The sequence below is a fragment of the Syngnathus floridae genome, chromosome 11 (assembly GCF_059516105.1).
Source record: "Syngnathus floridae isolate MCC-2025c chromosome 11, RoL_Sflo_1.0, whole genome shotgun sequence".
In the NCBI taxonomy this organism is placed as follows: Eukaryota; Metazoa; Chordata; class Actinopteri; order Syngnathiformes; family Syngnathidae; genus Syngnathus; species Syngnathus floridae.
The window spans coordinates 12,692,609-12,717,485 of record NC_142423.1 but is presented as its reverse complement, the minus strand read 5'-3'; the positions used below and the strand labels follow the sequence as shown (position 1 = coordinate 12,717,485).

Genomic DNA, 24,877 nt, shown 5'->3' with positions numbered 1-24,877 from the left:
CCCCGCCGATTCATTTTGTCGATCAATGATCTCAGCTCAGCTCCTTGTCAAGTGACACTCAATACTGGGAAGTAAACTCAGAGAAAAATGTGTCCAAGCGTGTCATCCGTCCTTGTGTGCTTAGCAGAGACGACACACTGGCGCACATGCTTACAACTTCCTGCCGCCCGCCGCCGTTGGCGACGCTTTTTTATAATCACAGCCATGGCAACGGTGGCCCCTGTTTGTGTGCTCAATCATCTTCCTGTGTCACATACAAGGAAGTATTCTTCTCCCATATACAAAGTAACTATTATCCAATTTCGACCACAAATTTGAAATATTTATTTTGGCTTCGGGCTCCACTGACTATTAAATGCACCAAAGTAGCTGAAGCGTGACTGAATTTCAAACAGTTACTATAACTTTTTCAAATGTTAATTCTCTAAGCAGAGCTGACATTTCGATCAGGAGCGGTAATGCTGCCTTATATAAATAATTAATTCAAAGAGGGTGTTGTCAAAGCAACTAAAATTTCCATCGTTCTCTTGCTTTTCAGTATTCGTCACTGCTTTTCGTCTTTTGGACGTCAAACTTTGTTGTAACTATTTCACCTTGGCCTGTTTCAACCTTCACCAACTGAGATTCTTGTATTGATGTGATGCGCGAGACTGATTGATTAAAAAGGGTGACAGCGTAATAGCCATCTTTTCTGTTTACCCATCAAAACAGGCGCCAGCAGATGTCACAACCAGAAGCCAAGATCAATGTCGGTTTTTCTGGGTGGCTTTGCTGTCATCATTAATATTTGTGAGAAAATGTCAACCAATCCTGTCTGAAAATAATCGAACGTATGTCAGGTATACAAAATATTTGTTTTCTTTGCGTTGAAAGGCAACATTAGATTTAAAAGTGAGCATTAGATCAGCAGCCCCTCAAATCAAGTGATTTAAAAAAAAAAAAAATTCTTGCTGTTGCTAATAATCCAGCAGCTCCGAACATCATGTGAAGCTGAGGTTTGTTTAGAGTGCACATCAAGATTTCTCCCAGCTCATCTGTCAGGCTGTCGGTCAGAATAGCCAACGAAAAAAGTTCCAAGCTGATCAATGATGTGTGACCTCTTCCCGGTCACAGTGCCCTTTTGCACATTCTGCATCGCTGCTTCACCACTCCTGAATTTCTTCCATCGTGAGAGACAACCAAATTACTTGCTGTCCTTGGTTGTACTCAAATTTAGCCTCCGATATTTGAGATCACAGTAAATTAGCTGCAAAGATAAATTCATTCCGTTTAAATGATGAACAATTTGAACTTTCCTTTTATTGGTGTTTTCTATACGGCAGCAGATGAATAAAAAGAGCTGAAACAGCACAATTTGATTGTTGGTGTCATAATGAGGACACGGACGTTACCTAAGTGGAGGCGCGCATAATTCGAGGTAGCATCAAGGGGAATCATGTCGCCAGATGACCTGCTTTTCTCAAGTCCTGGCTGCAAATGGAAGAAAGTGACTTCCAGCACTTAGACAGCACCTATATTCTTCATTTTTTTTCCCCGCAGCTGCCCAAATTGTGAGTGACACCAACTCCAAGGTTCCTCTATTTTTAAGATGTTTTTAATTGAACATTTATACCCCTAGGTCGTAATTTTAAATCGAGCATTTAATGTAAGCTTCCCACGACCAATTCCCAAAAATCTGGAAGACGACCGATAGCTCACAAGACTGATTTAAAAAAAGCCTCCACCTAGCACTCACCTCAAGGTACGTTGCGAAAGTGATTTGTGGATTTGTTTTCAATGAGCCCAAGTCGAGTGGGATTTTATTTTTTAAACAGAGCCGTAGGAGAGCATTATTGACTTGGAGGCCGGATGCTTCTACCTACAGATGTAAATAAATTCAGGTCGTATGCGGTCAGAGTATTGAGGTATCTTACCTGTGTGCTTTACACATCTTAGTGCTTCACATTACACGACTGGATAAGGATTAAGCATTTTTATACTTAGTGACGCTTCATGTCAGCTAATGTGAAATTCTCGAGAATGAGAAATCCTGCTGCAAGCATGGCGGTATACTGAAGTGAGAACACGACAACACTTGGAAGTTGTTTTTTTTTTTTAAATCTAGCACCCTCTGCTGTGGCAATACATCCACTTATCGAGTGTGTAACCGTGGATAAGTTTGAGCTCTTCTTCAGGCCACAAACGGGTTGCAACTAAATTGATAGAACTACTGCCGCCTGTAGCTAAGTCACACACAACATTTGACCTCACTTTATTCAACACTGGATGAATCCGCAATCAGTTTCACGAACAAAAGCAGAACTGCGTTTGCCTGCAAGGTGGCCGCCTCGTTGCTCTTCACTTCTTTTCAGGATGGACTTGTTGCAAATTACATATTACGCAAGGAAACATGTAAAGCCACGCGCACGCTCTTAAGTGGGAGAACAGAAGTGACAGGGTAGTCATTAGTGTGTGTATGTGTGTATAATTTGTAATAACATTGTCGTGCAAGTCCAAGTCTGTGTGATACTTTCCATGGTGGACAGGCTATGTTTTCCTGCGAGTCTCTGTGTGTTTGAATTCGAGAGCAACTTCCCATTACCTAACTGTGGAAGTGTTTCTCCAATTAGGCTCAAGCTCGTTGGGAATTTTGAGCAAAGTCTTATATGACTGTGGAAGTTACCTGCTTATGAAAACAAGCTTTATTGATGTCATTTCTTTCACATTGTCCTTGCAAGAACATGAGAGGGTGCATCTTAATGCGATGACTGATACATTTGTGGTAGCCCTTCCTTGCAACACTTAATGTTTTTGCCAGAAGCGATACTGGAGAAACATCCAAAAATGCTATTTAAGTCAAGCGTGAAATGCAGCAGAAGCACAACTGAGCTCTCCCTGCAGCAAAAGATGAACACGCTGACTATCGTCGGTTTGTTGTTTCGAATACTTTCTAGTTAAGAATACCACTTTGCCACTTGATGGGTTTCCCAAAACACACCAGTAATTCTTTTGGATATCACTCTTGGTTCTTTTGCAGCAGGAGCACATTTGCTAGTGACTGACTTAATCAGATTACACTCTTGGTGATGATTGTGATTGTTGTTGTGTCACTGTCAGCCACACCAACTATGGTCCAAGAATATTTCTTCTCAGTCAGTGTTCTGGGCTTGATTCACTAGAATGGTTGCATTTAAATTAAATGTTGATGTCTTGAAGAGGATAAAGATAAGTCATTTTAAATTTCCATGATCAAGTGACATACATGTGAATCTGAGTTCACTGAATATATTTAAGATCTTGATACCCTAATTAGTCTTAGCCTCACATTTTGTAATTACAGGAGAGCTTCCACTGTGATTCCTTCCTGCTGCAATCCAGGACCAGCCGTGATGCACAGTTTGCATTATCTGTGTCCTCAACTGCTTCTTACTTGACATTGCAAAAGGCAGAGGAAGTATAAACTCAGACCTTCTTCAAGACTCTTCATCGGCATTTGATATCACGAGTCACCTTGTGTTGTCCATCGAAAGCAGGTTGGCCTTTGTCTATTTGAGGGTGATGATGCAAAGGTGAAGGGTCCCTTTAGAACCGGAAGAGTAAAACCTCCTGACAAAGAGACATTGATTAGCACACAAGTCTTCCTCCTGTGCCATCTGGTGTGGCTGTGTGCCACACTCCCCCACAGGCGCCCGGCAACAAGCTTCAATTGGGCCATGGCGATGACTCAGGGTGATGCCGAAGGCTATTACTTGATATTTCGGGCAAATCATCTTTTGCTGGCGGCCCAGTCCCTCCGGTGACCTGCAAGGCGCGCAAGCCTGTTTGTGTGCTTGCTCAGTCGCAGCCGTGTGGAATTTTGCACACGTGTGCAGGAGCCTTATATAGATACTGGCATGCAAAAGCAACAGAGCATCGGCAAACATATTCTGCTGTGTTCACGGCTTCCCTTGGACCACCGACAAGATTAAGAGTGTGTCACAGGTCGCGCTGTTACAATGTGGGCATAGCAGGAGAAGGTGCAAGGATAGTTTTTTGCAGACGTTAGGGGCAAAATTAGCAAAAAAAATGATTGCTACTCGTTCTAATGAACTCAAGGCTAATAAGGTCATAACCATTTTAAAGTGCAGTTAAGCATGTCCACGATCGTAATACTATTCATCAAGCTTGTTGACATTTGTATTCATTAGCGCTCTCTTGCACAGTTCGCGCTGACATTTTGGTTAGAGTTTGTATATGACATATTAACTGGACTGGATTTTGGGATGAGTTGCTATAAGCACCTGTGGTTGCCCCCATGATGATTTTAGCATGTATGGAACGTCCTTGTCCCGATCATAAACTTCCATTGATTTACTGGATGTATTGTCCCATGGATCAGAAGAGCTGTCAGAAGCACTGCCGCATTTTAGGGAGTGTCGAAGCTATTTACAACCGCTTGAGACGTTTAGAGTTTACTGCTCAGTTAAGTGCACTGGAGTGTATAACATCTCTCGGAAGGGCCTGTGGGCCACGACTAAACATCTTCCGCGGGGAATGTATTTCCATATTTCATATTTGCATTTGGAATTATAATCCCTTTACAGATACTGTTTTTTGATTTTGTCAAATCGGCCTGTTTTGAGGGGGTGGTCCTTTGTCATACGAGTGAGCCGCCGCTATGCCCTACAAGCTGCCGGGCTGTCAGCTTTTACCGCCATGATGACTCGATTACATTTCTTGATACATTTGACTGATTTTATTATACAGAACAGAACGTCATCCAAACCGGCAAGTGTTCTTTTGGATCCGATTTACCATTAAAGGCCTTTGCTGCAATAATGTTAATCAATGGCTCAGTTGAAATGAGCTTTTGTTTCACATTACAGTTATCTTAAATGCTTGCTTTAAACCTTGTCGATCTGCGCCATTAATGCAAAAGAGCAAGCACCATCGGAGAAAGGAAAAAGGATCTGATCAAAGCAGGAAGTGACTCGGCATGTCCTCTCCTCTGGGGTTCGAGCTCATCAGATTAGCGGCGGTTCCGCTTCAGCCGCACTTGAATTCATTTGAGAATCTTTGTCAAAGAAAAACGCTGAGCAGAAATTTATGGAATTTAAATAATTGCCAATGTTTTGAAATTGGATAGGAATGGTCTTGAGCCTAATTGCTCTTAATAACAGGGTTACATCTGGGTTGAACAACAGTAATGATTCTTTAGAGTCTCTACGCCAAATTGCCTCACAATCCTTTTTTTTTCATATTTCTTAAAAATCGTTGTGCCTGGGATTCAATTGTTCTCATCATCTCATATTTAGTCCCTCTGATTGTCGCCTCCGTTTGTCTGTGTCTCCGCAGAGGAGAGCAATGATCAGGTGTGAGGAAGAAAAAAAACAATGGTGTGTGCTGTGCCGTTACCATGGCAACGAATCCTCTGAGCCGAGCCAGTACTCTTCCACAAGCATGCATACATGCATCCTCCCTCCCTGATGCCTTCTCTACTGTATCTATCTCGAATGCACAGCCCTTAATTAAATTGCAAAGCCTGATATTATTCTGAAGGCGTTTCACAACTGTCTTCTTGGCGTCGCTAACTAACACGTTCCTGGCACCACTGGTAGATGCCAGATGCTGGCCCATGTCAGCGACACAAATGCAAGCAGGCACTGTCATGACACGTTGCTTTTTGAAAACGGGGCCCTTATTAGTGGGATTGTTGTACTGCAATATAATTTTGAAGATTTGTGTTTCCAGTTGAGTCTTAATGATCAAACAAGGATGAAAAAAACAACATATCTGTTACAAGACAATTCGTGATGCTGTTTTTTTTTTTTCTAGTCCCATCGAGCATAAAAAAAATGGACTTCACATTATTTGCTAACATTAGTTAAGCAGTTAATAAACTAGTCAGACCATAATTTATTTGTTTACACAGAACTTGTATACTTTATTAGCGATGTTGCAGTTTTTCAATCAGCAAATTGATGCTTGTTGTCGAATGAAACCGACTATACATTCTTTTTTGTAAACTTGTTGCATTGTCCTGCAATGCTCTTACGCTCACTTTGTGGGTCGATGATGGCCATCAGTCTGTTTCAAGGAAATGAGCAACTCTATTGCCTCGTTTTACAACATCAATTCCTCTTCACTCAATAATTAATCACACTTCCAGAGAAAATGACTCCATAATGAGTGCTATTGACCCTTTGTTCACATTGAAGCCATTTTATCTACATAATTTTATTATTACTTTAATTTTACAGTACCTATTGATTTTGTGTTATTCTGAAAATCTTTCACGATCGGCTGAGTTGTCTCTAGCTTTATTGGATTGCTGATTTGGGTTGAATACGCGTGAGAATTTATGTCAAATCTAAGTATCAATAATTTTTTTGTTGACAAGTGTTTGATTTCTTGGTTTTCCTTCCCATGAGACCTAAAAGTCTGGTCTCAAACACCTCCGACAGCTTTTTTATTTCACTGGCGTTCACCAGCAAAATATTGCACACCCACAGTGTCAAACCCAGTGTGGGGGTTGTTGCGCAGTACAACTTTATTTTTATGTCTTGTGCTGTAAAATTCACGCCTACGAGAACTCATGGTTACTACTCCACATCCAATTGGGTTAGGCAATCAAATGACAGCAGAAGTCTTTTTTTTGTGTTTTGAAAAAACGTCATTCTTGCAAACAGCAAAAGGCTGCCAATACTGATTGGGCAACAATTTGTTATCATTGTTTTGTATCATTTTTTAAATGTTTGTTATTTGTTCTTTCTCAGACGGAGGTGTGCGCTGAGTGTCCAAGACAAGCCGGGAGTCCTCCCAGACAGCAGGAGGCAAACATGCAGGAGCCAATCTTGGATGGCAAGACGGCAAAACAGGTGCAATGACCTTTCACGTGGAAAAAACAACTCATCTTATCACCTTTGACCTGTTGTTATGGGGTGGATACAAAAATAGCTTTATTTTTTGTACTGGAGAGCTTCTGTATTTCCATTTTTCTACTCAACAAGAGTTCTTTAAGTGTATATGTCAACATTATACCACCATGTTTTTTTTCTCAATATTTTATTTTACTGTACACCACAATAAAGCAACCCTGAGTGTAACATTACATATAATAGCGTTGTGAGACTAATGTTATCTTCCCTTTACTTTTATGGCACTAAAGGAGCAGAATTCCAAGCTCCTGGATGAACAGAAAGAGAACGATGACACATCGGAGAAAATATCCCCAAACGAGAACCTCAAGTCGCCACAGAAAGGCTCCAAAAGGCAAAAAACAACATCGTTTAAAGTAGCTCTGCTGGATATGTCGGATTACAAAGGAGAAATCGAGGTATGCCTTTACACATTTCACACATTTAATAATGAGCATCAACAGTGGAATTTATTTTATTTTATCTTCTGTTTATTGATCTCCGTGGGCAATTTATTGTTTTATAACACAACATAAGGCAGACAAGGGGGGGAAAAAAGATAAGTGGATAGCTTCCAATCTGTGAGTCAGTTTTACATCTTGCAGAAACACCTCATCTTTGCAGATTGAAAAGTGTTTCCACACATGCATCTGTTGTGCAACACTTATCACCTGCTGGGAAGCCAATATGAAGCCATGCGCCACAAGCCGTTCTGCGAACACACCCAAAATAAATCCAAGTAAATCGTCGTTTGTTATTTATGCAGTATGTCATGGTCCATTGAAGTCACATCCTTTGGATAGTTGAGGCGGCGATGGTATTGTCGGGAACACAAGCAAGGTCACGGCGTACAGATTACAGTGGCAAGACGATTTGCACTGATAAGTCAAATGGATTAAATGAACGAGTCCCACTATTGTCACGAGCCTTCTCATGTGCATGCAAGTGTAACTTCAGCTTTTGAGTAAAGAGCATCAGAAATGCAACACATTCATCATTTTTTTTCTCCAACGCAGTGAAAACACTCAGAAATACCTTTGGGTGTTGTCAGCACAGGAACAATGGTTTGCCTTACGGAGGCATTCAGGTCTTGAGTGCTCTTAATATTTTCCAGTCCTCACAAAGACGCACGAAGGAGACTTAGATCTGTTAGAGTGTGTGCACTTGCAATTTAGAGCCAGCTATTTACTAGGAAGTAGTCGGCTTAGTACACGTCTTAATGTAATTCAGGCCCTATATGCCTCGCACTCCCCCACGAGCTCCAACCGCCAAGCTGCTAAGAATACAAAAACTATTTGCTTGGCTGAGTTGTGTATGCACAGGGTTGGTCTGTGCATACATTAACTAATGTAGTGATGGGAAGATGAAGCTTCAAATTTGCTTCATGAATCAGTTGTTTTTTTCCTCTCGGCACTCTGTGTTCAACATTGGGATTGAAGCATATTGACTTGGCATTTTTTTAAAGCCTTTTATTCAAACCAACAATGCCACCTCGATGAGGTTGGAGTAGAAGAACATGAGTGCCCTGCTCACATCCCTGACCTCAACCCCATCAAAAACATTTAGGATAAATGGGCCCGGCTTTATTGTGAAGTCCTTCAGCAAATATGTTCAACATGAACTAGCACGTACATAAAAAGAACAGAATTTGCTTTGCATCCTTTAACCTTTCATGTTTGATTGATGGGTCACTATTCCAAGTGCTCGGAGAGAAATGTTAAGAATGACTACCTCACATTTACATGACATCTGTTTCCTTGGCAACACCATGGCTCCCTCATGCACTTGATTGATTGAATGATTTCTCTATTGTTGCGATGCCCAACCACTGTGCTGCTGCACATGAGCGCGATTTTGGGGGTTCATCAGATGTGCCAAAAAATGTAAAAAAAAATTCTTGGTTTAAAATACTAATTCGTCCTTAGGTATAGATGGAAGTAGGAGCTTTCTTTAATCGTGTCATATTAGCCATTCAGACAAATATGCTCACTGGACGAGGTGGCGGCCACACTAACATATTAGAGGAGATCTGTTCCGTTTGTGCTGACATTTGAAACCTCTTTGTGCTCTTGTCATTGCAGAAACACTCGAAAGGACAGGCGCTGGTAGACATGATGTGTGAGCACCTCAACTTGCTGGAGAAGGACTATTTTGGCCTAACCTTTGCAGACACAGACACCCAAAAGGTCAGCGCATTACTTGCCACAATATCATCGTGGGCGATTTGAATACATAATCAACAAGGCAATCAGTATTCCTCTCACTTGTTGGTCGAGTTAACTCTCGCCAGTGTGCACTGGCCATCACTTAGAGATGAATGATGAATGTAAATGCATCGTCCCAATCTGTGCAATTTCAGAAGTGTGTGCAGCTGGTGTAGAGACAAAAATGCTTCACCAAATATTAGCATATATTCTAATTTTGCAAAACAAATATTCATTGGAAGCAAAGTAGTCCAAATGTGTTTTTGTTGGGTGAATGTAGACTGATGAAACCATTTTTTTCCGTCTGTTCACCGAGTCTTTATTATTTCTACTTCCCACAAATCTTGGCATTTCAAACACAGCTCTCTGGTTGATTTTGATTTCAATATAGAGAAATAAGCATGTGCGGTCTTCTTATCATCTAATTACATAATTGTCACTGCAATGTGCTAAGGGGAGCCTTGCTGTCTGTTCACGTTGACTCATCCGTGGCTTAGTTCCTTTGACATATATTGGTCTCTTCAAAGGTAGGTATGTGATTGCGCAACAGGCCGCAGAGGATGAGTCTTCCTTTTGATAGCGGAAAAGACGGCAAGACAGAGTCCTGCTTCGATGTGACTATCATCATCACACAAAGACATCTTGACAGCTCACTTGTTGTGACTTGTTACATACTGATTCCGTTTTTTTAAATTAAAATAATATAATATATAATATAATTCTATATATATATATACAAGAAGAGGAAAAACATCAAATTGAACTTTTGACGGATGTCTTGTATTTCATCGAGAATATCCTCCACTGATTTTTCATTAGCTGCATGAGTGTACGGCGGGGTTACTTTTGGTCAATAAGCCTCGATGAGCTCTTCTAGCGACCACGTAATAAATTGCGCCACTGCTGACAATTTAGATCGCCACATTATCAAGCATGATAAGAGCAGCAGGGTGAAAAATCTCTCATTTTGCAACACAATGAAGAAACAGATGCTTTCATGAAATCGTCTCTTTGCACATTTAACAAATCAGCTGTGGAGGAATTGAATTAAACATATGGGGAGGCTTTCCTTGGGGATACCCAGTAGCAATTAAAGTGAAAAATGTCACCAGTGTTTGCAATTACCATATTTCCTGTCCACCCTGCATGAATCCCACCTCCTGTCTTCCAGAACTGGTTGGACCCCTCGAAGGAGATCAAGAAACAGATGCGCAGTGAGTATCTCATCCAGCAAGTCAGGATGATACATATTTCCTAATTTTATCAACAAATGGATGCAAAATTAAACATCATTACCTCATCTGTCCTACTTTACACTCACCAGTCGCAATAGATTCTGTATTTGTATCATTTAATCAACATCTAATTCGAGAGCTAAATAAAAAAAAACTCAGTTGTGAATGATTCAGATTTTTTTTTTCCTTAGCAATTTTTCAGCTCTTGTTCTCTCTGCAGACAGTCCGTGGCACTTTGCCTTTGCTGTCAAGTTCTACCCTCCAGACCCCTCCCAACTCACTGAGGATATTACCAGGTAGTGTGTTAAGCCATTTCTAATGTGTCCTAAATGTGGACTATAACAATTTTCATGCTAGATTTCCTCACACATCAAAGCGAAGCAAATCCCTCATTCCTTTTGACAGATTAGAACCGGAATGTTACTAAGAGTGGAGGATTGACTGCAGTGAATACACGTTGGCGCTTGCCTTTGCTCTCCCTTGTTTGACTGCCAAAGCCTTTTCTCTCCGCCCCTTTTTTCTCATCTGACAGATACTACCTGTGTCTGCAGCTGAGGGATGACATGCTGTCGGGTCGGCTGCCTTGCTCGTTTGTCACCCACGCACTCCTGGGTTCCTATATGGTCCAAGCTGAGCTGGGCGACTACGACCATGACGAGCACGCCTTGGACTATGTCGGCGAGTTCCGTTTCGCTCCCAATCAGACTCGTGAGCTGGAAGAGAGAGTGATGGAGCTCCATCGAAACTACAAGTACAACTCCACACACTCTTGCGTAAATCTCACTTCAGTCTATCTAACTGTAATAAATTTCACAGATTTTTTTTTTTTTTCTATCTGGGTTAGGCCTAACACCCTCATCAAATCATTTTGTCATTTTTATCATTGAATTTTCTGAATGAATCAAGCCTCACCTCATTGTTTGCTAGCATCTTCCAATTGGCAAAGATTTGGGCGTGAATATTAAATAACCAAGTAGCTCTGGTCTCAATGTGCAAGCTTTATGAATGAAGACTGTGAACATGCCTCTTGATGTTGGTTACAGACTTTTCTACCCACAGGGGTATGACTCCAGCGGAGGCTGAAATTAACTTTTTGGAGAATGCTAAGAAATTGTCCATGTATGGCGTGGATCTGCACCATGCTAAGGTTGGCTGCGTGAATTGTTTATGACAAACCATTTCTGACACCAATTTGTTTAGTTGCTGACTCGTTTGCTCTGCAGGATTCCGAAGGGATCGACATAATGTTGGGTGTCTGCGCCAATGGCCTGCTGGTGTACCGGGACAGGCTGAGGATCAACCGCTTTGCTTGGCCAAAGATCCTTAAGATCTCCTATAAGAGGAGTAACTTTTATATCAAGATAAGACCTGGAGAGGTATGCGTCATAAGTTAGTATTTTGAAAATAGAAAATCATAGAAATAGTGGACTGTATGCAGATCATGATGATGAGATTTTAAATCCCTTATAAGTAATCGCTTGCTTTCATTTGGAAAGAGAGAATAATCCAAAGCTCAGAGTCAACGGAGCAAAATGCATAATTAATTTCAAATACTGTAATATTAAATTTATTCCTTTGCCTGGTTTACATGCTGACCTTCCCAGTATGTAAGAAAGTGCCACAGCTCATCTTCCATCCTGTGCAGCAGGCTCACTCGGTCAAGTGACAGCCACACAGTGAGCCTGTGATTGGGCCAAATAAAGAGTCCCTTCAAGCGAGTTGCTGCAGCTGCAGCCGTGAAAACCTCCCTCACCATTCCTAAACATGCAATGCTATTCATACATTTATTTTTGTGAGGTAACCTGTAACCAATTAAAAGTCGTGTCAGTGGTTTGTTGAACCTCCAAGCGACCGTGACAATGAAAATCAGTCAAATCAAGCAAAATATGAAATAAATAGAAACCTCAAGTACTCAAGAGCCACTCACCTTGTACTTTTTGTTCCTTCCTCCAGTATGAGCAGTTTGAAAGCACGATTGGTTTCAAGCTCCCAAACCACAGAGCTGCCAAACGGCTATGGAAAGTCTGCATTGAGCATCACACCTTCTTCCGGTAAGAAACAATTTGCTTTTGGGTTAAACCAACCAGCGAGGCAAACAAATCATTTCATTAGTACAGAATGATGAGGGGAAATTAAAGCCAAGCAGCCAGATTAAAAGGTGTTGTATCAAAAATCTTTTACTTGCTGCTCATTGTCTGCTCAGAACCACAGAGGACATTAAAATAATATTCAATAATTATATTCAAATGACGTTTGAATGTCTCTCTGGAAAAAACACTTCCCAGCTCCGGTGCTGCCTTTGTCAAGCTGTTTGAAAGTGCTTGTCCTAAAAAAAAAATATCTGATCAAAGTTTCTGCTTTCATAGGTTGGTTTCCCCCGAGCCTCCTCCCAAGGGCTTCTTGGTGATGGGCTCAAAGTTTCGATACAGCGGAAGAACGCAAGCTCAGACCAGACAGGCCAGCGCACTCATCGACCGACCCGCTCCTCACTTTGAGCGTTCCACGAGCAAGAGGCACTTGCTCTCCAGAAGTTTAGACGGCGGTAAGACCATCATCCCATCAGGTTGGTTAGTTTGTCGAACTAATTCAGCTCTCGTTACCGGCAGAGTTCTCCCGTCCGATGTCAGCAATGTGCGAGAATCACGATGGCCTCCTCCATCACAGCATCAGCGAGCAGCGTCACCTTCGCAGTCCCTCCGTGGATGAGCAGGAAACCGAATTGGAGCCCAGTTGGGAACAAGAGGAGGACGATCTGGAGCAAGAGGAGGGCCAGGAGACGGAAAGAGACGACGACCAGGATGGAAATGTCTCGCCGAGCAAGAAGAAAGAAATTATGGTGAGCTGCAGTTCCTTTTATTGTCACCACTTGAGGTTTGGTCAAAATTGGCCTCGCTGGATCGAACGCTTTCCTTTCACTTCTTTCATGACTACACAGCTCGTAACCCACTTTACAGTTTTCTCTTCCTCTAATGACTTTTCTTGTTTTCCACTTGCTGACCAAAAGGAGCAGAGTGGTTCAACAGTTGACGGTAAACAGGAGGTATATCACCCGCTGATTTCATCTCTCTCTGCCTGCTCGTAACCCATCAAAGGCCTTTTACAACAAATTGGCCTTTATTTGTACCTCAACTGTCTCAATCTCTTTTTTTTTATGGACACTCCTCCATTTTCTATACCACTTGTCCTCATTAGGGTTGTTGCTGGTCACCAGCCAATCACAGGCCACATGTTGACAAACAAGCACTTATGTCAAATTGAAGTCTGGAATTCATTTAACATGAATGTTTTTGGAATGGCCGAGTTTTAAATTCACTCTCATTTGAGTAGTTTTGTAATTGGGATGCATTTGACATGAAAACATGTGACAAGTGGCTTCATTGAGCTTTTTGTTCTGTCTCTCATGCCTTTTATTCACGATCACTATTGTCCTCCTCCCATGTCAGTTGGAGCTGGAGGCCACCCAGCCAAGCACAAACAGGATGTTCAGGTTCACGTCTTCCACGTTTGCCTATTTCGCAAATCATGTCTTTGTGCTGCTCTCCTTCCACCTCCACGATGTGTCACTAGCTTCGAATTCTGGGTTTGGCATCTCCCTCGCCAACATGCAGACTCTCTCGTTTGCGCTCGATATTATTGGCGGGCTACTTTTTCTTTGAAGCCTGCTATCAAAACATAAACTCGTTGCAGATGAAATAATCATGCATCAAATGTAATTCCAAATATCTCACAAGTAATTTAACATATGGCAATTGGACAACTTCATTAAGTTTGGATTGCCTGGCGATCCATCAAGCGTGAAATTACACAACCAAATAAATATTTTAAGTGATCTGTCGTGGGATTTCCATATGGCTCCAAAAGCACACGGTGGCATCAATAGCCTGATTTCTTTAGGCTTCACTGTACAAAAGGCCTTTGTATGGTACAAGCTGTAATCTTACAAATAATATATTCTACATTAGATCTTGTCTGACGTTGTACGTAATTTGAGAACAGTCTCTCGATGATCAATTGACTTCTTTCCATCTTTTGCCTTTCTCTTTTCACACGTTGCCCTCCTTCCAGTTTCTGGATAAGTCGCACGATGTGCTGCTGAAGCACCAGGCCAGCATCAACGAGCTGAAACGAGCCCTGAAGGAACCCAACAGCAAACTAATGAGCCGTGAGAAGCGTCTGTCGTCATCATCGCCACCCGGCACACCAGAGAAAAAGGCCGTGAGTTGAAACCTTGGAGTACATGTTTTAACATCATGTGGATGATGTCATTATACTTGGCAGCTTCTGTAAAATTTGCGATATTTCAAAGTGAATTCATATTCCAGTCACCATCACACAGCCTATCTTATTTTGTTCCATGAGAAACGATCTTTCAACTTTTTCTCTCTCATTGTCTTTTGAATAATTCAAGCTTGTATTCACTGATTTGTCTTCTGTGCCACGATATGCTCCGATCTGGACTTAAAGCACTGAGCTTTTTTTCTACCTTTTCACCGTTAATTAATCAAGAGTTGAACTCTTTTGTCCATAAGACTTTATTGGAAAGACAAAACATTGGCGCCTTTGTGATCTTATTTAACATTCCATCTGGGCTGAGCTCAGTTGATCTTGATAGTACTTGTATGTGACCTTGAGCGAGACACTGAACTCCTAAATGTTCATGATGTCATCGGTAAATTATTAATGTGGATGCGGAGTCCCAAGTTGGACAGTGTTGTGTTGAATATTTTCCAAATCGATGAACGTTTTGCCTTACATTTTTTCTTTAGGTTCTTTTTCACTTTCATGCCTTAAAATAATATTTTCCTTTGCCCTCATAGTTGTCATTACTTTTCTCTCCCTGACAAAGGAAGGAACATCCCCAAAAAATTAAAGAGCAAAAAATATGATCTATTTTGTTCTTTAGAGAGTCAAAGAATGTCCCTTTTGACCGAGTCAGACAGGTTCAGTGGAATTTGCACGTCTGAGGTATTTGTATTGAGTAGTTTGTCCATTTGCATTGCAAATTATTTTGGAAGATGTCAAAGAAAAGGTCGCACATCAAACTTGTAAATTAGCACTCAATGCTCTCCTAATGTTTTTCTTTCATGAGCCAGGTTCCCTGCATCTTTTTATTCAGTCCCGGCACTAATGGCTGTTCTTTCTTCCCTTCAATCTTCTTCTCGCCGGCCAGTCGGGGGGCCGTGTGGCAGGAAAAGAGCCCATTAACAGCCAATCTGTTGAGGGATTCATCCAGAAGAATATCACCACTTCACCTGAGGTTCTCAAATTTTCTTTGTGATGATCTGACACCCTTCGTAGCATTTGTGAAATCAACTCCATCATAGGAGTGAAAGCTCATCCACCCACATCCACATGTTGACCGCATCTTCCATCCATCATGGAGATTGTAGTAATTGTAGTCCTATTTTGCGTGTCTAACATTGTTTAATCTATACCAACGTAGGGTTCTGAGGATTGGGTATTGATTGAACACCAAGAAAGTTATCTTCAAGACCATGACTGGAAAGTCAAAGAAACTAACAACTCTCCCACATCTGATTCCTCTTGGGACACAAGCAAGCAGGAAAAAGAGATAAACGTTGCCAGGATGATGCATATCGACGTAACAGAGTCGGACAGAAAAGAAATCAAAAGCCATATTGAGGAATTTCCTTCAACGCAATCATCCAGAGAGGCAACTGGATGCTTTGAGCAGCGACCCATTAACAAAGGTCGTTTTCATATTCAATTATCGGCAAATGCAGACTTGTGTCGAGACAAATCTCTAAGCAAACAATCTGACGCCTCAAGCGCTGACGCAAGGGACGGTTTGGCCCCGGGCTTCCGTCAGACCAAGGAACACGTGCAGAGAAAAAATCAGCGACCCCAGAGCTTAAACCTGGCAATGCCTCCAGAGCTCGTCCACGAGGAAGGAGCTAGTGATTCTTCCGAAACTGAAAACGAGGGCTTAGACTTGGGTGCCGATGAGGACAAAAAGTCTGAAAACGGAAGCCATTGTGCCAAAGAAGAACCGGAGGTCATACCAGAGGAGAAAGAAAGCAAAGACGCTCCCACACAAGATGCAGAACCAGTTAAAGGAAGCTCGAACCAGGATGGACCGTCAGAAATAAATGGACCCGGAAAGATAGACCAGGAAAGTTCTTTAGCAAGTGGAAAAGGAGAGTGCCCAATGAAAATAAGAGGAAAGGGATTTATTGACAATAAAGAGCTAGCAGAGGTCAAACTGCGACAGGTCAGGACACACGAGAGGAAGATAAGCAATTCTGGAGGAGAGGAGATCGAAAGTCTCATGGGAGACAGACGTCAGAGGACGTCACTGCACCGATTGTCAGGCAGCCATCAGTCCGAAATCACCCGCATCGTTCCTCTCAAACCCGAGCGATCAAAGAGCATCGCGTGTAAGGACGACAGGGCGGAACAGGACGAGCAAACGCGTGTCCTGAGAAGAGAATACCGCTGGTCGGTCGGCTCGCCGGAGGGATCCTCCGATCTCAATTGGACGGATGTTTCCAGCCTCCATCCAGCTTTTGAAGCCAATTTGGAGAAAATCACCAAACAAGAGCATCCCGGAGACAATTATCACCCGTGTCGAAGTTCCTCTGAAAGTCAAACGTTTGCATCAAAGAACACACCTCTTCCCAAGATGATTCCTCCAGCCCCACCGGTAAAAAGCAAGAAGGCGCGGGAATCGGGACTAATACTGCGCAACAGCAGGAATGTCGTCAGAGAGACGAGCCAGGAAGCAGTCAAGAAGAGACACTCGGTAACTCTGCTTGGCATCTGCTTTTCAGTCCGTGGACGTAAAGCATCGCATGAGCTTCTTCAAACATGCACGCCATTTCGTTTTTTTTGCATTATCACTGCCTTTCAGTGCAGTAGACACTTCACTCCACGTGAAGAGCGGTAGAGGTGATCCACTTTAAATTCTAGTTCCGCATTTCCCTCCTATTAGTATCACGGCGCCATTTACTGCAGCTCGCCTGGCAGAGCTGCAGTGCTCACCTGTGAATTGTGGCAAACGCAATGGGAAATCTTTGGAATGTTTTTATTCAGATTTCCCTCAGTCTTCAACTCAAAGAAAGTGGAACCTCGTTCCCAAGTGGCAATAAGTAGTGATGTGAAAATGAAGCTTTAAGATGCTTCATGAACCCTTTGTTGTATTTTTTGTCTCCTCTAGACTCTCTGACATTACCATTTTTTAACTGCCTTTCTTCAAAACAAGTGCCATCTAGAGGAGTAAAAAACTGCTTCATGAAGCATCTTGAAGCTTCATTTGGCCATCACTAGCAATTATTTATGTATTCATTTATTTTGCTCCAGTTCCACGACATTGTCAAGCTAAAACACAACTTTATTATTTTGCATGTTGCATAATATTTGCATGTTTTATCTCTCGCATTAAAAAATAAATTTGCCTAGAGCAGTAAAACACAATTGACATTTACCAAGAGCAATTTTTATAAATTAAAGATAATTTCAGTGTTTTGGCACCGTTCACTGATGGACTACATTAAAATAATCTAAAATATGAATGATTCTTCAGAGAACTATTCATGTGTCATTCTCTGAAACCTAACCTGGATAAAAAGATGATAGCACCGCAGTTCCTCTTTTGGTGCAAGCCCAGCAGGCAGTGAGCCGTCAGACGCGCAAGTGCCATTCCCATTTGGTGCTTTCATTCCACTGTAGCGCTCAATAGGAGCGTGCACGCATTTGGTATTGTAATGAAAAGAAAGTGAATACACCTGACAGCTTTCATCATTCCCCACCTTTTTCTTCCGGGTCCAACTCTTATCATATATCGGATTAAGCAGGCACGGGAGTGTGTTGCATTGGCTCCCTCTGTGTGCAATCAAGCTCGCAGGCAAGTATCTACCAAATCAAGTTTGGGAAAATAAACGCTATGCGCTTGTCAACATGCTGCTCTAATCGCTCAGTCATTCTGCTGCTCTACAGAATTTAGTCTTTTTTTTCTCATTTTTTCCCACTTCTCGTGCTGTGCTCCTTACACATTTTGCATGGCTTTCTTGTCTTTTATTATTTCAAGTATGTATTCTTTAATAGTTTGAGTAAAGCCATGCATCTTCTTAGTCTTGTGAAAAGACAATTTGCTGCTGTTGTATTTTAGCCACACATTATGGGCCACATAAAATGATTTGGAGAGCAACCATTGACACCATACATATAGTACAAGATATTATTTCTCTATAATCTACTTGAGATGTTCGGAAAAAAGGCAACACCTAAATCAACAGGCAGGCGACTCAAATAGCATCAATGAATTCCTCAACTGTTGTCAGCCACGTGGCCCAGGACCAGTATAGTGGTCCACTGGGACAAATAGCCTTCTGACACAATTGGGTCTGATGAGTCTGAAGATGTTGTCCTAGTACATATCTTTAGTTAGGTCGTTTATCTCGGATGTCAAAGTCTGTGCAGCCCTCCAATGTTATGCCTCCCCAGACTGTCACTGACTCACCACCAAATAATTAATGCGGTACGATGTTGACTGCCGTGTGTGTGTGTTATTCACTCCCGCTGTGCCTCCTTGCACAAAGGAACAGATAGTGGCCGGCCCTGCTTGTGAATCGGCCGCCTCCACGTCTCATGGGGGGGACTGGCTGGTATCGGCCTGGTGGGAGATACAGCTAAGCTGCTGGCCATAATTTGGATGGATGGAAGAAATTGTCCCCTCACTACTAGAGTGACGCAGGCTTCGCAAATGTGCAAAACTAGCAGCCCAAATAGCAAAGCCGTTCCTGAGGAGTTGTCTCCATCGGTCATTTCCAACTTTGCCCTCTCCTATTTGTTCAAGAAGGGAAATCAATTGTTTTTACCTAGAGAGGTGAATTCGCTTGGAGTTCGATTGTGATGTTTCTCAAGCTCACGCACCTTCTTGCTGTTTCAACCATGTGCAAATGTCAAGGACATTTTTATCTGAGTCAGTCATTTTTATAGCCTGTTCATCCCCTAGAAAATGATCTGAGGAAAATGTCATTTTTCTTCTTTCCACTTCACCTTGTCCTAATGTGCTATTTCTTCTGCTTCTACCCGCAGGAGCCCGTCTCTGCTCCTTTTGTTTACGACGATCCATTTATTGACGCCAAGGTTATTCATTTGGATTCAAACTCATTCGCATGTCTTCTCATCTCTACTTCTCCACTTAACATGATTTTCAAATAACTGCATCAGTTTTCTTTTGTAAGGCTAAAATTGCTGGAATGTATTCCTTTTCACTGTCTAGCTTCAATTGGCTGTGTTAATTCAAAATAAGAAGTTCACTTTTAATACGTTTTTATTCTTAACCTAATAGCTTAGTTTTTCTTTTGTACTTTTTTTTGCGTTGTCTGACTTTAAAACTGTAATTTCAGAAAATAAGCAGATTTGTATTTTTAGAACATTTTGGGGCTCGATGTCTGATCAACGTGAAGCCAAGCATGCGTTCAATCCCATCACATGCCATCGCCATCATCAGTCTGCAGTTGCAGTTTGTAATCTTGGAGTGGCACCTCTTTATCTGTACCCCTCCAGAAGGAGCTCAGTGATAAGAGGCCGCAGACCATTGTAGTCCTGGAGGAGGAGCAGGAGCAGGACACTGTGGCCTGCATGAGAGAGGTCCATCTAGGCATTGAGCGCAAGTGCTCCAGTATGACGGTCAGCTCCACATCCAGCCTCGAGGCTGAGGTCGACTTCACTGTCATAACGGACCTCCACTCCTGCATGGAGGACAGCGCTAAAGGCCTGTCCTCTTGGGGAGAGAAGGAGAGACAGCCCGAGGTGGGACGGGAGGACTTTGAGGAAACATCACGGTTCTACTCAGCGCGTCTAATGGGCCAAATGGACAAATCTCCCATAGAGGAGAAACTTCCTGAGGAGACAATGTATCATGAGGTAGACAGATGACTGTGTTCCATCCTCATCAGCATCACCTTTTGGACTCATCCCACTCGGCCGCCCTTCTTTGTTGGTGTTTTCTGTTCATGGTTCCTCCTGGTTATTTTCAGTGATCCATTGTTATGATTTTGTCATGTTTTTTAATTCAATTCATTTTTTTGTTCATGTCATTCCTTAGGTTCCCTTTCTGCTTCATTACAGCCCGCATTAAATGAGCAAAGTTAATGAAAAGAAAAATTTGATCTTTTTTTTTTTCTTCTTTTTTTTTTTATAGCCCCCTGTGGCAAGAAGAGAGCCCAGTGCTGTGACGATGGCCCAGAAGCTAAAGAGGGCCTCCAAGACAGAGTCTCACGCAAACGGATCAGAAGTTCAAGGGACTATCACAACTATCTCATCTGAGGTAAATAATTGCTGATGAACAGTATTGCTGCAGAATGAATCATGCAACATTGAACAGTATAAAATATTCAAGTGATGTTGAATCAAACTTTGAAAATGTCCAACTCAAGCTCTTCGAGTACTTATGAGCATTAAGAATGACGTCATAAGTGGAAGTCATACATGTCTTGTATTAACTTAGTTGTACCAGTAGAGGGAAGCAAGATTTCAAAGCTTCGTATTCCTCAGCAAGACCTGACTTTTGCAGTCAGTATGTCTAAGAGCGCATTTAACCTCTCACCTCCACCCCGTCGACAAATATTCCCGTGCCGAATTTTTCCCTGCCAACAATTATGACAGAGCTGTCTGTATTCATGTGTCTGAAGATGATTTATGTCCTTCCTACAGAGACTCTCCTTTACCCAAGAACCTTCTGTTAGCCTTAAAGAAAATGGATCACCGGTAAGCAGTTGATAAGAAAAACATGAGAAAAAAACTTTGACTCTGAAAAATGCCCACTTCCTTCTTCAGGAAAAAGCCAACACTAAAGCTAATGAGTCCATTCTATCGCCACTGAGCATCACTGCGGAAAGTGTCACCACTGCAACCACGACACAAGTTACCAAGGTAATCCCCAACGACCAAGTAAAAACACAATGCAAGTAAAATAGGACCAACTAATAACCTGTATGCTCCAGACGGTCAAAGGAGGCTACTCAGAGACCAGAATTGAGAAAAGGATTATCATCACAGGAGATGACGACGTTGATCAACATCAGGTGAGCGAGGGTGATACCACGGTACTCGCCATCGTCATCCGACCCAGGACTTTTTGAGCGATGCCATGTTCTGCTTGTCCCCTGCAGGCCCTCGCCATGGCAATACAAGAGGCCAAGCAGCAGCACCCCGACATGCTCGTGACAAAAGCCGTCGTTATAAGGGAAACTGAGTCTCCCACTGAGGAGCTACAGCAGAAGGTAAAGGAAAACTAAACAAGTTGGAACCTTCTTATTTGACCAAAGTTAGTGATTGATCTTGTTCCCTAGTTACAGTCCTGATTGGTCATAATGGGCCCCCGAGGCGGTGGACAAGGGCGGTCTCGCCCGCCCCTGGTGCAGCATGCCGTGAAGCAACCTGTTAAGAGGACCATCTAGTCCTCCCTTGAGAACAGACTGTGAAGCAGTAGACCACCTCCCCGACCATCAAACCCGCTGTGACCCGCCCTCTGACCTCATCCGGACCACCATTCCCATCACAGGTGCCCCAGACCTAATTAGTCCGGAAGGATCACCTGCTCGACAGTGATTTGCTTTGGCCCCAATAATTTGGGGACACAGTTTTCTTGTTTAGTCGATTGTATTTATGTTTGGCTGCACAATCTCCTGCCGTATTTCCATTTCTTTTCAAATCATTTCCTTCCGCACCTGTATCAGTCATAGAGTACGCTCAGCAAATGTATACGCATCAAATATTCTGGGCAATAGAAGGGGCACAGTCCCGGTGGTGCAGGATCCATCATGTGAGTTCTCGGCTGTCTTACAATATTTTTACATTTGTATCTGTAGAGAATCAATCTTATGCCCGGTGTTGCTAGGTAAATAAATATGTACAGTACAAAATCAGATCATAATAACCTGCATGCATGATTCCAATGCATAAACAACCGAGGGAATTAAAAAAAAAAAAAAACAGGATACGTACAAATGTCCTTGTCTTATACCAAAATAATTTGTTGCCCCCACACATAGCATCTCTTGGCTTCCCTTGGAAACTGTACTATGCATTGCTTACATCCACGTGAATCCTACAGATAGAATCGGAGCCGTGTCCGCTGTTTTGCTGTCAGTGTGAATCTTGTGCTACTGGTAAGCGAAGCAGTACACTGCTTGTGAGATTTGCAATAAGCAGCCATTTTTTTCTGTTTTCTAAAGGGAGAAAACTGTGAACTGTCATGCATACTGAAAGGTATAAAAAGCTATAGAACACAGTCAGTCAATGATAGTCCGAACACACTCGTCATAGCTTTTGACTCATCATTTTCAATGTCCTCATTCTTACAGCCGTCAACCGCATACAGTTCGTATATATAATTTCGTATGTGTGGAAAGAATAGATAGTATACGAAGCTGCACCTAGTAAATGCGGCAGCTGAACTGTTGGCAAAATGTCTTTTCTTTAGTAATGGACATACTACTGATGGCAAGAGGCTACTCGCTGTTCTGAGAGAAACTCATGTTACTTATCTATTTATAAATATTCATATTTCTGTGTGTTATCCTGTAATGTCATGCTTGATATAGACTTTAATGCAGCAGGTTGTGGAGGGATAAGAGATTATGTTTCAATGGAAAGACAACAGAGCACTTGAAATGTCTATAGAATGTCACATTTATGGGTGCCTTACGTTTGGAGTTGAACTCCCAAGAACCAGAGGCCCACTTTATGTGTGCTGACGATTGAGGCAAATACAGAACTACTTAAAAGTGCATAATTGTGACGATACATTTTTCAAAATTATAGTCCTGAACAAAAGGAGGAACTGTATATGGTACATTGAGTCAGCATGGCTCAGTGGTGAAGTGGTTGTCTCCCAACCCAGAAGTTATGGGGTTGATTCCCAGCCCGTGCGACCGTATTGAACCCCCAGCTGCTCCTGATGAAATTAACTTGGCTCAGCCTGAAGCATCAAGCAAACATCACCTTCAATCCTCCAATGCTTTTGTATTCCATTCCTCTAGTGCATGGTGGCATCTATGTGCTGTATTTGCTTTCGGTCAAAAATGAAAAAAAACATACATGCATCAATAAATGTCTCAGTATGGTTCAAAGTATGTTTCTGACTCTCGTACGAGCGATGAATTTCACAATGATTATAAAGAAAAAAAACGTGGAAATTAGTGTGGCCAGCCTGTCATGGTTTTCTGAAGAAAAGCAATATTATTTTTGTATGGTACTATATTGCCCTCTTGCGGCCGACTTGAATACATACAGTTCAGAGTCTAACGTGCTTAAAGCACCATCTAGTGCATAACGACAAGAACAAGCCTGTGATTGGTGTGACAGTTTGCTCGCCAATAGAGGGCGCTAGGGCACCACCTTTCCTCGCAGCTGAGTCACCTTGAAAAAGAGACGTATATACTAAAAATGAAATTATATTCCATGCAATGTGAGTATATATAACCATATAGATTATAAGTAAGGTATGCGAGGGTTCTATAGTGTAGTGGTTAGTGATCTGGCCTCTCACCCAAGCGACCTGGGTTCAAGTCCCATTGGGACCTAATCTATTTTATCATAGAAAATTTGCTTGTGAGCTGCTCCATAAAAGCATATATATTCCCTTCATTGTCAGCGAGGGTTTCATAGTGTAGTGGTCAGTACTCTAGACTGTCACCCCAGCGACCCGGGTTCAAATCCTAATGAGACCTAAAATATTTTGGCATAGAAAAATTTGCAATACAGTTGCTCGTGTGTTGCTCCATATAACCATTATAACTATTTGCCTGTGAGCTGATCCATAAAACCATATAGATTCTATGTAAGTGAGCGAGGGTTCCATAGTGTAGAGGTTACATCTCTGGACCCTCACCCCAGTGCTCTGAGTTCAAATCCCATTGGGACCTAATATATTTTATCATAGAAAATTTGCTTGTGAGCTGTTCCATAAAAGCATGTATATTCCCTTCAATGTGAATGAGTGTTCCATAGTGTAGTGGTTAGTGCTCTGAACTCTCAACCAAGCTGCCTGGGTTCAAATCCCAGTGAGACCTGAAATCTTTTATCATAGAAGAATTTGCAACACAGTTGCTCGTGTGCTGCCCCATGTAACCATTATAACTATTTGCTTGTGAGCTGCTCCATGAAACCATATATATTGCACTCAATGTGAGCGAGGCTTCCGTAGGTGACAAGCTTTAGTCCTCGGGGCCGCATTCCAACATGTTTTCCAAGTGACCCTCGTTAAGCGCACCTGCGTGAAAAGTTTTAGCCACTTTCACGTTCAAAAAGAGCTAAAACTTTTCACGCACCTGCACTTAACGAGGGAATCACTCGGACACTCCATTAGGTACACCGCCATTATCAAGTGTACCTAATAACAGGCCACTTTATTAGGGAAATATCATGGTCAAAGGTCATAGGTGTCAAGCTTTAGTCATCGGGGCTGCGTTCCAACATGTTTTCCAAGTGACCCTCGTTAAGCGCACCTGCGTGAAAAGTTTTAGCCACTTTCACGTTCAAAAAGAGCTAAAACTTTTCACGCACCTGCACTTAACGAGGGAATCACTCGGAC

General features: G+C 42.2%; 1 protein-coding gene across 1 annotated transcript in view; it reads left to right on the top strand.

Annotated features, from left to right (window-relative positions):
- LOC148391172 (uncharacterized) overlaps window positions 1-23,417 on the top strand; it is a 28,077-nt gene extending 4,660 nt beyond the window's left edge. Inside the window, exons 3-26 of the mRNA XM_088389313.1 lie at window positions 3,320-3,512; window positions 6,735-6,836; window positions 7,127-7,294; window positions 8,957-9,061; window positions 10,251-10,293; window positions 10,535-10,610; window positions 10,847-11,065; window positions 11,374-11,461; window positions 11,538-11,690; window positions 12,268-12,365; window positions 12,681-12,856; window positions 12,921-13,150; window positions 13,319-13,354; window positions 14,380-14,529; window positions 15,485-15,571; window positions 15,758-17,077; window positions 19,372-19,422; window positions 19,846-20,205; window positions 20,483-20,608; window positions 20,995-21,048; window positions 21,118-21,213; window positions 21,285-21,365; window positions 21,453-21,563; window positions 21,633-23,417. Of these exons, the coding sequence (XP_088245439.1) occupies window positions 6,798-6,836; window positions 7,127-7,294; window positions 8,957-9,061; window positions 10,251-10,293; window positions 10,535-10,610; window positions 10,847-11,065; window positions 11,374-11,461; window positions 11,538-11,690; window positions 12,268-12,365; window positions 12,681-12,856; window positions 12,921-13,150; window positions 13,319-13,354; window positions 14,380-14,529; window positions 15,485-15,571; window positions 15,758-17,077; window positions 19,372-19,422; window positions 19,846-20,205; window positions 20,483-20,608; window positions 20,995-21,048; window positions 21,118-21,213; window positions 21,285-21,365; window positions 21,453-21,563; window positions 21,633-21,644 (3,879 nt within the window). The 5' untranslated portion in view covers window positions 3,320-3,512; window positions 6,735-6,797 and the 3' untranslated portion in view covers window positions 21,645-23,417. The remainder of the gene's footprint in view (window positions 1-3,319; window positions 3,513-6,734; window positions 6,837-7,126; window positions 7,295-8,956; window positions 9,062-10,250; window positions 10,294-10,534; window positions 10,611-10,846; window positions 11,066-11,373; window positions 11,462-11,537; window positions 11,691-12,267; window positions 12,366-12,680; window positions 12,857-12,920; window positions 13,151-13,318; window positions 13,355-14,379; window positions 14,530-15,484; window positions 15,572-15,757; window positions 17,078-19,371; window positions 19,423-19,845; window positions 20,206-20,482; window positions 20,609-20,994; window positions 21,049-21,117; window positions 21,214-21,284; window positions 21,366-21,452; window positions 21,564-21,632) is intronic.
- Window positions 23,418-24,877: the final 1,460 nt, after the last annotated feature.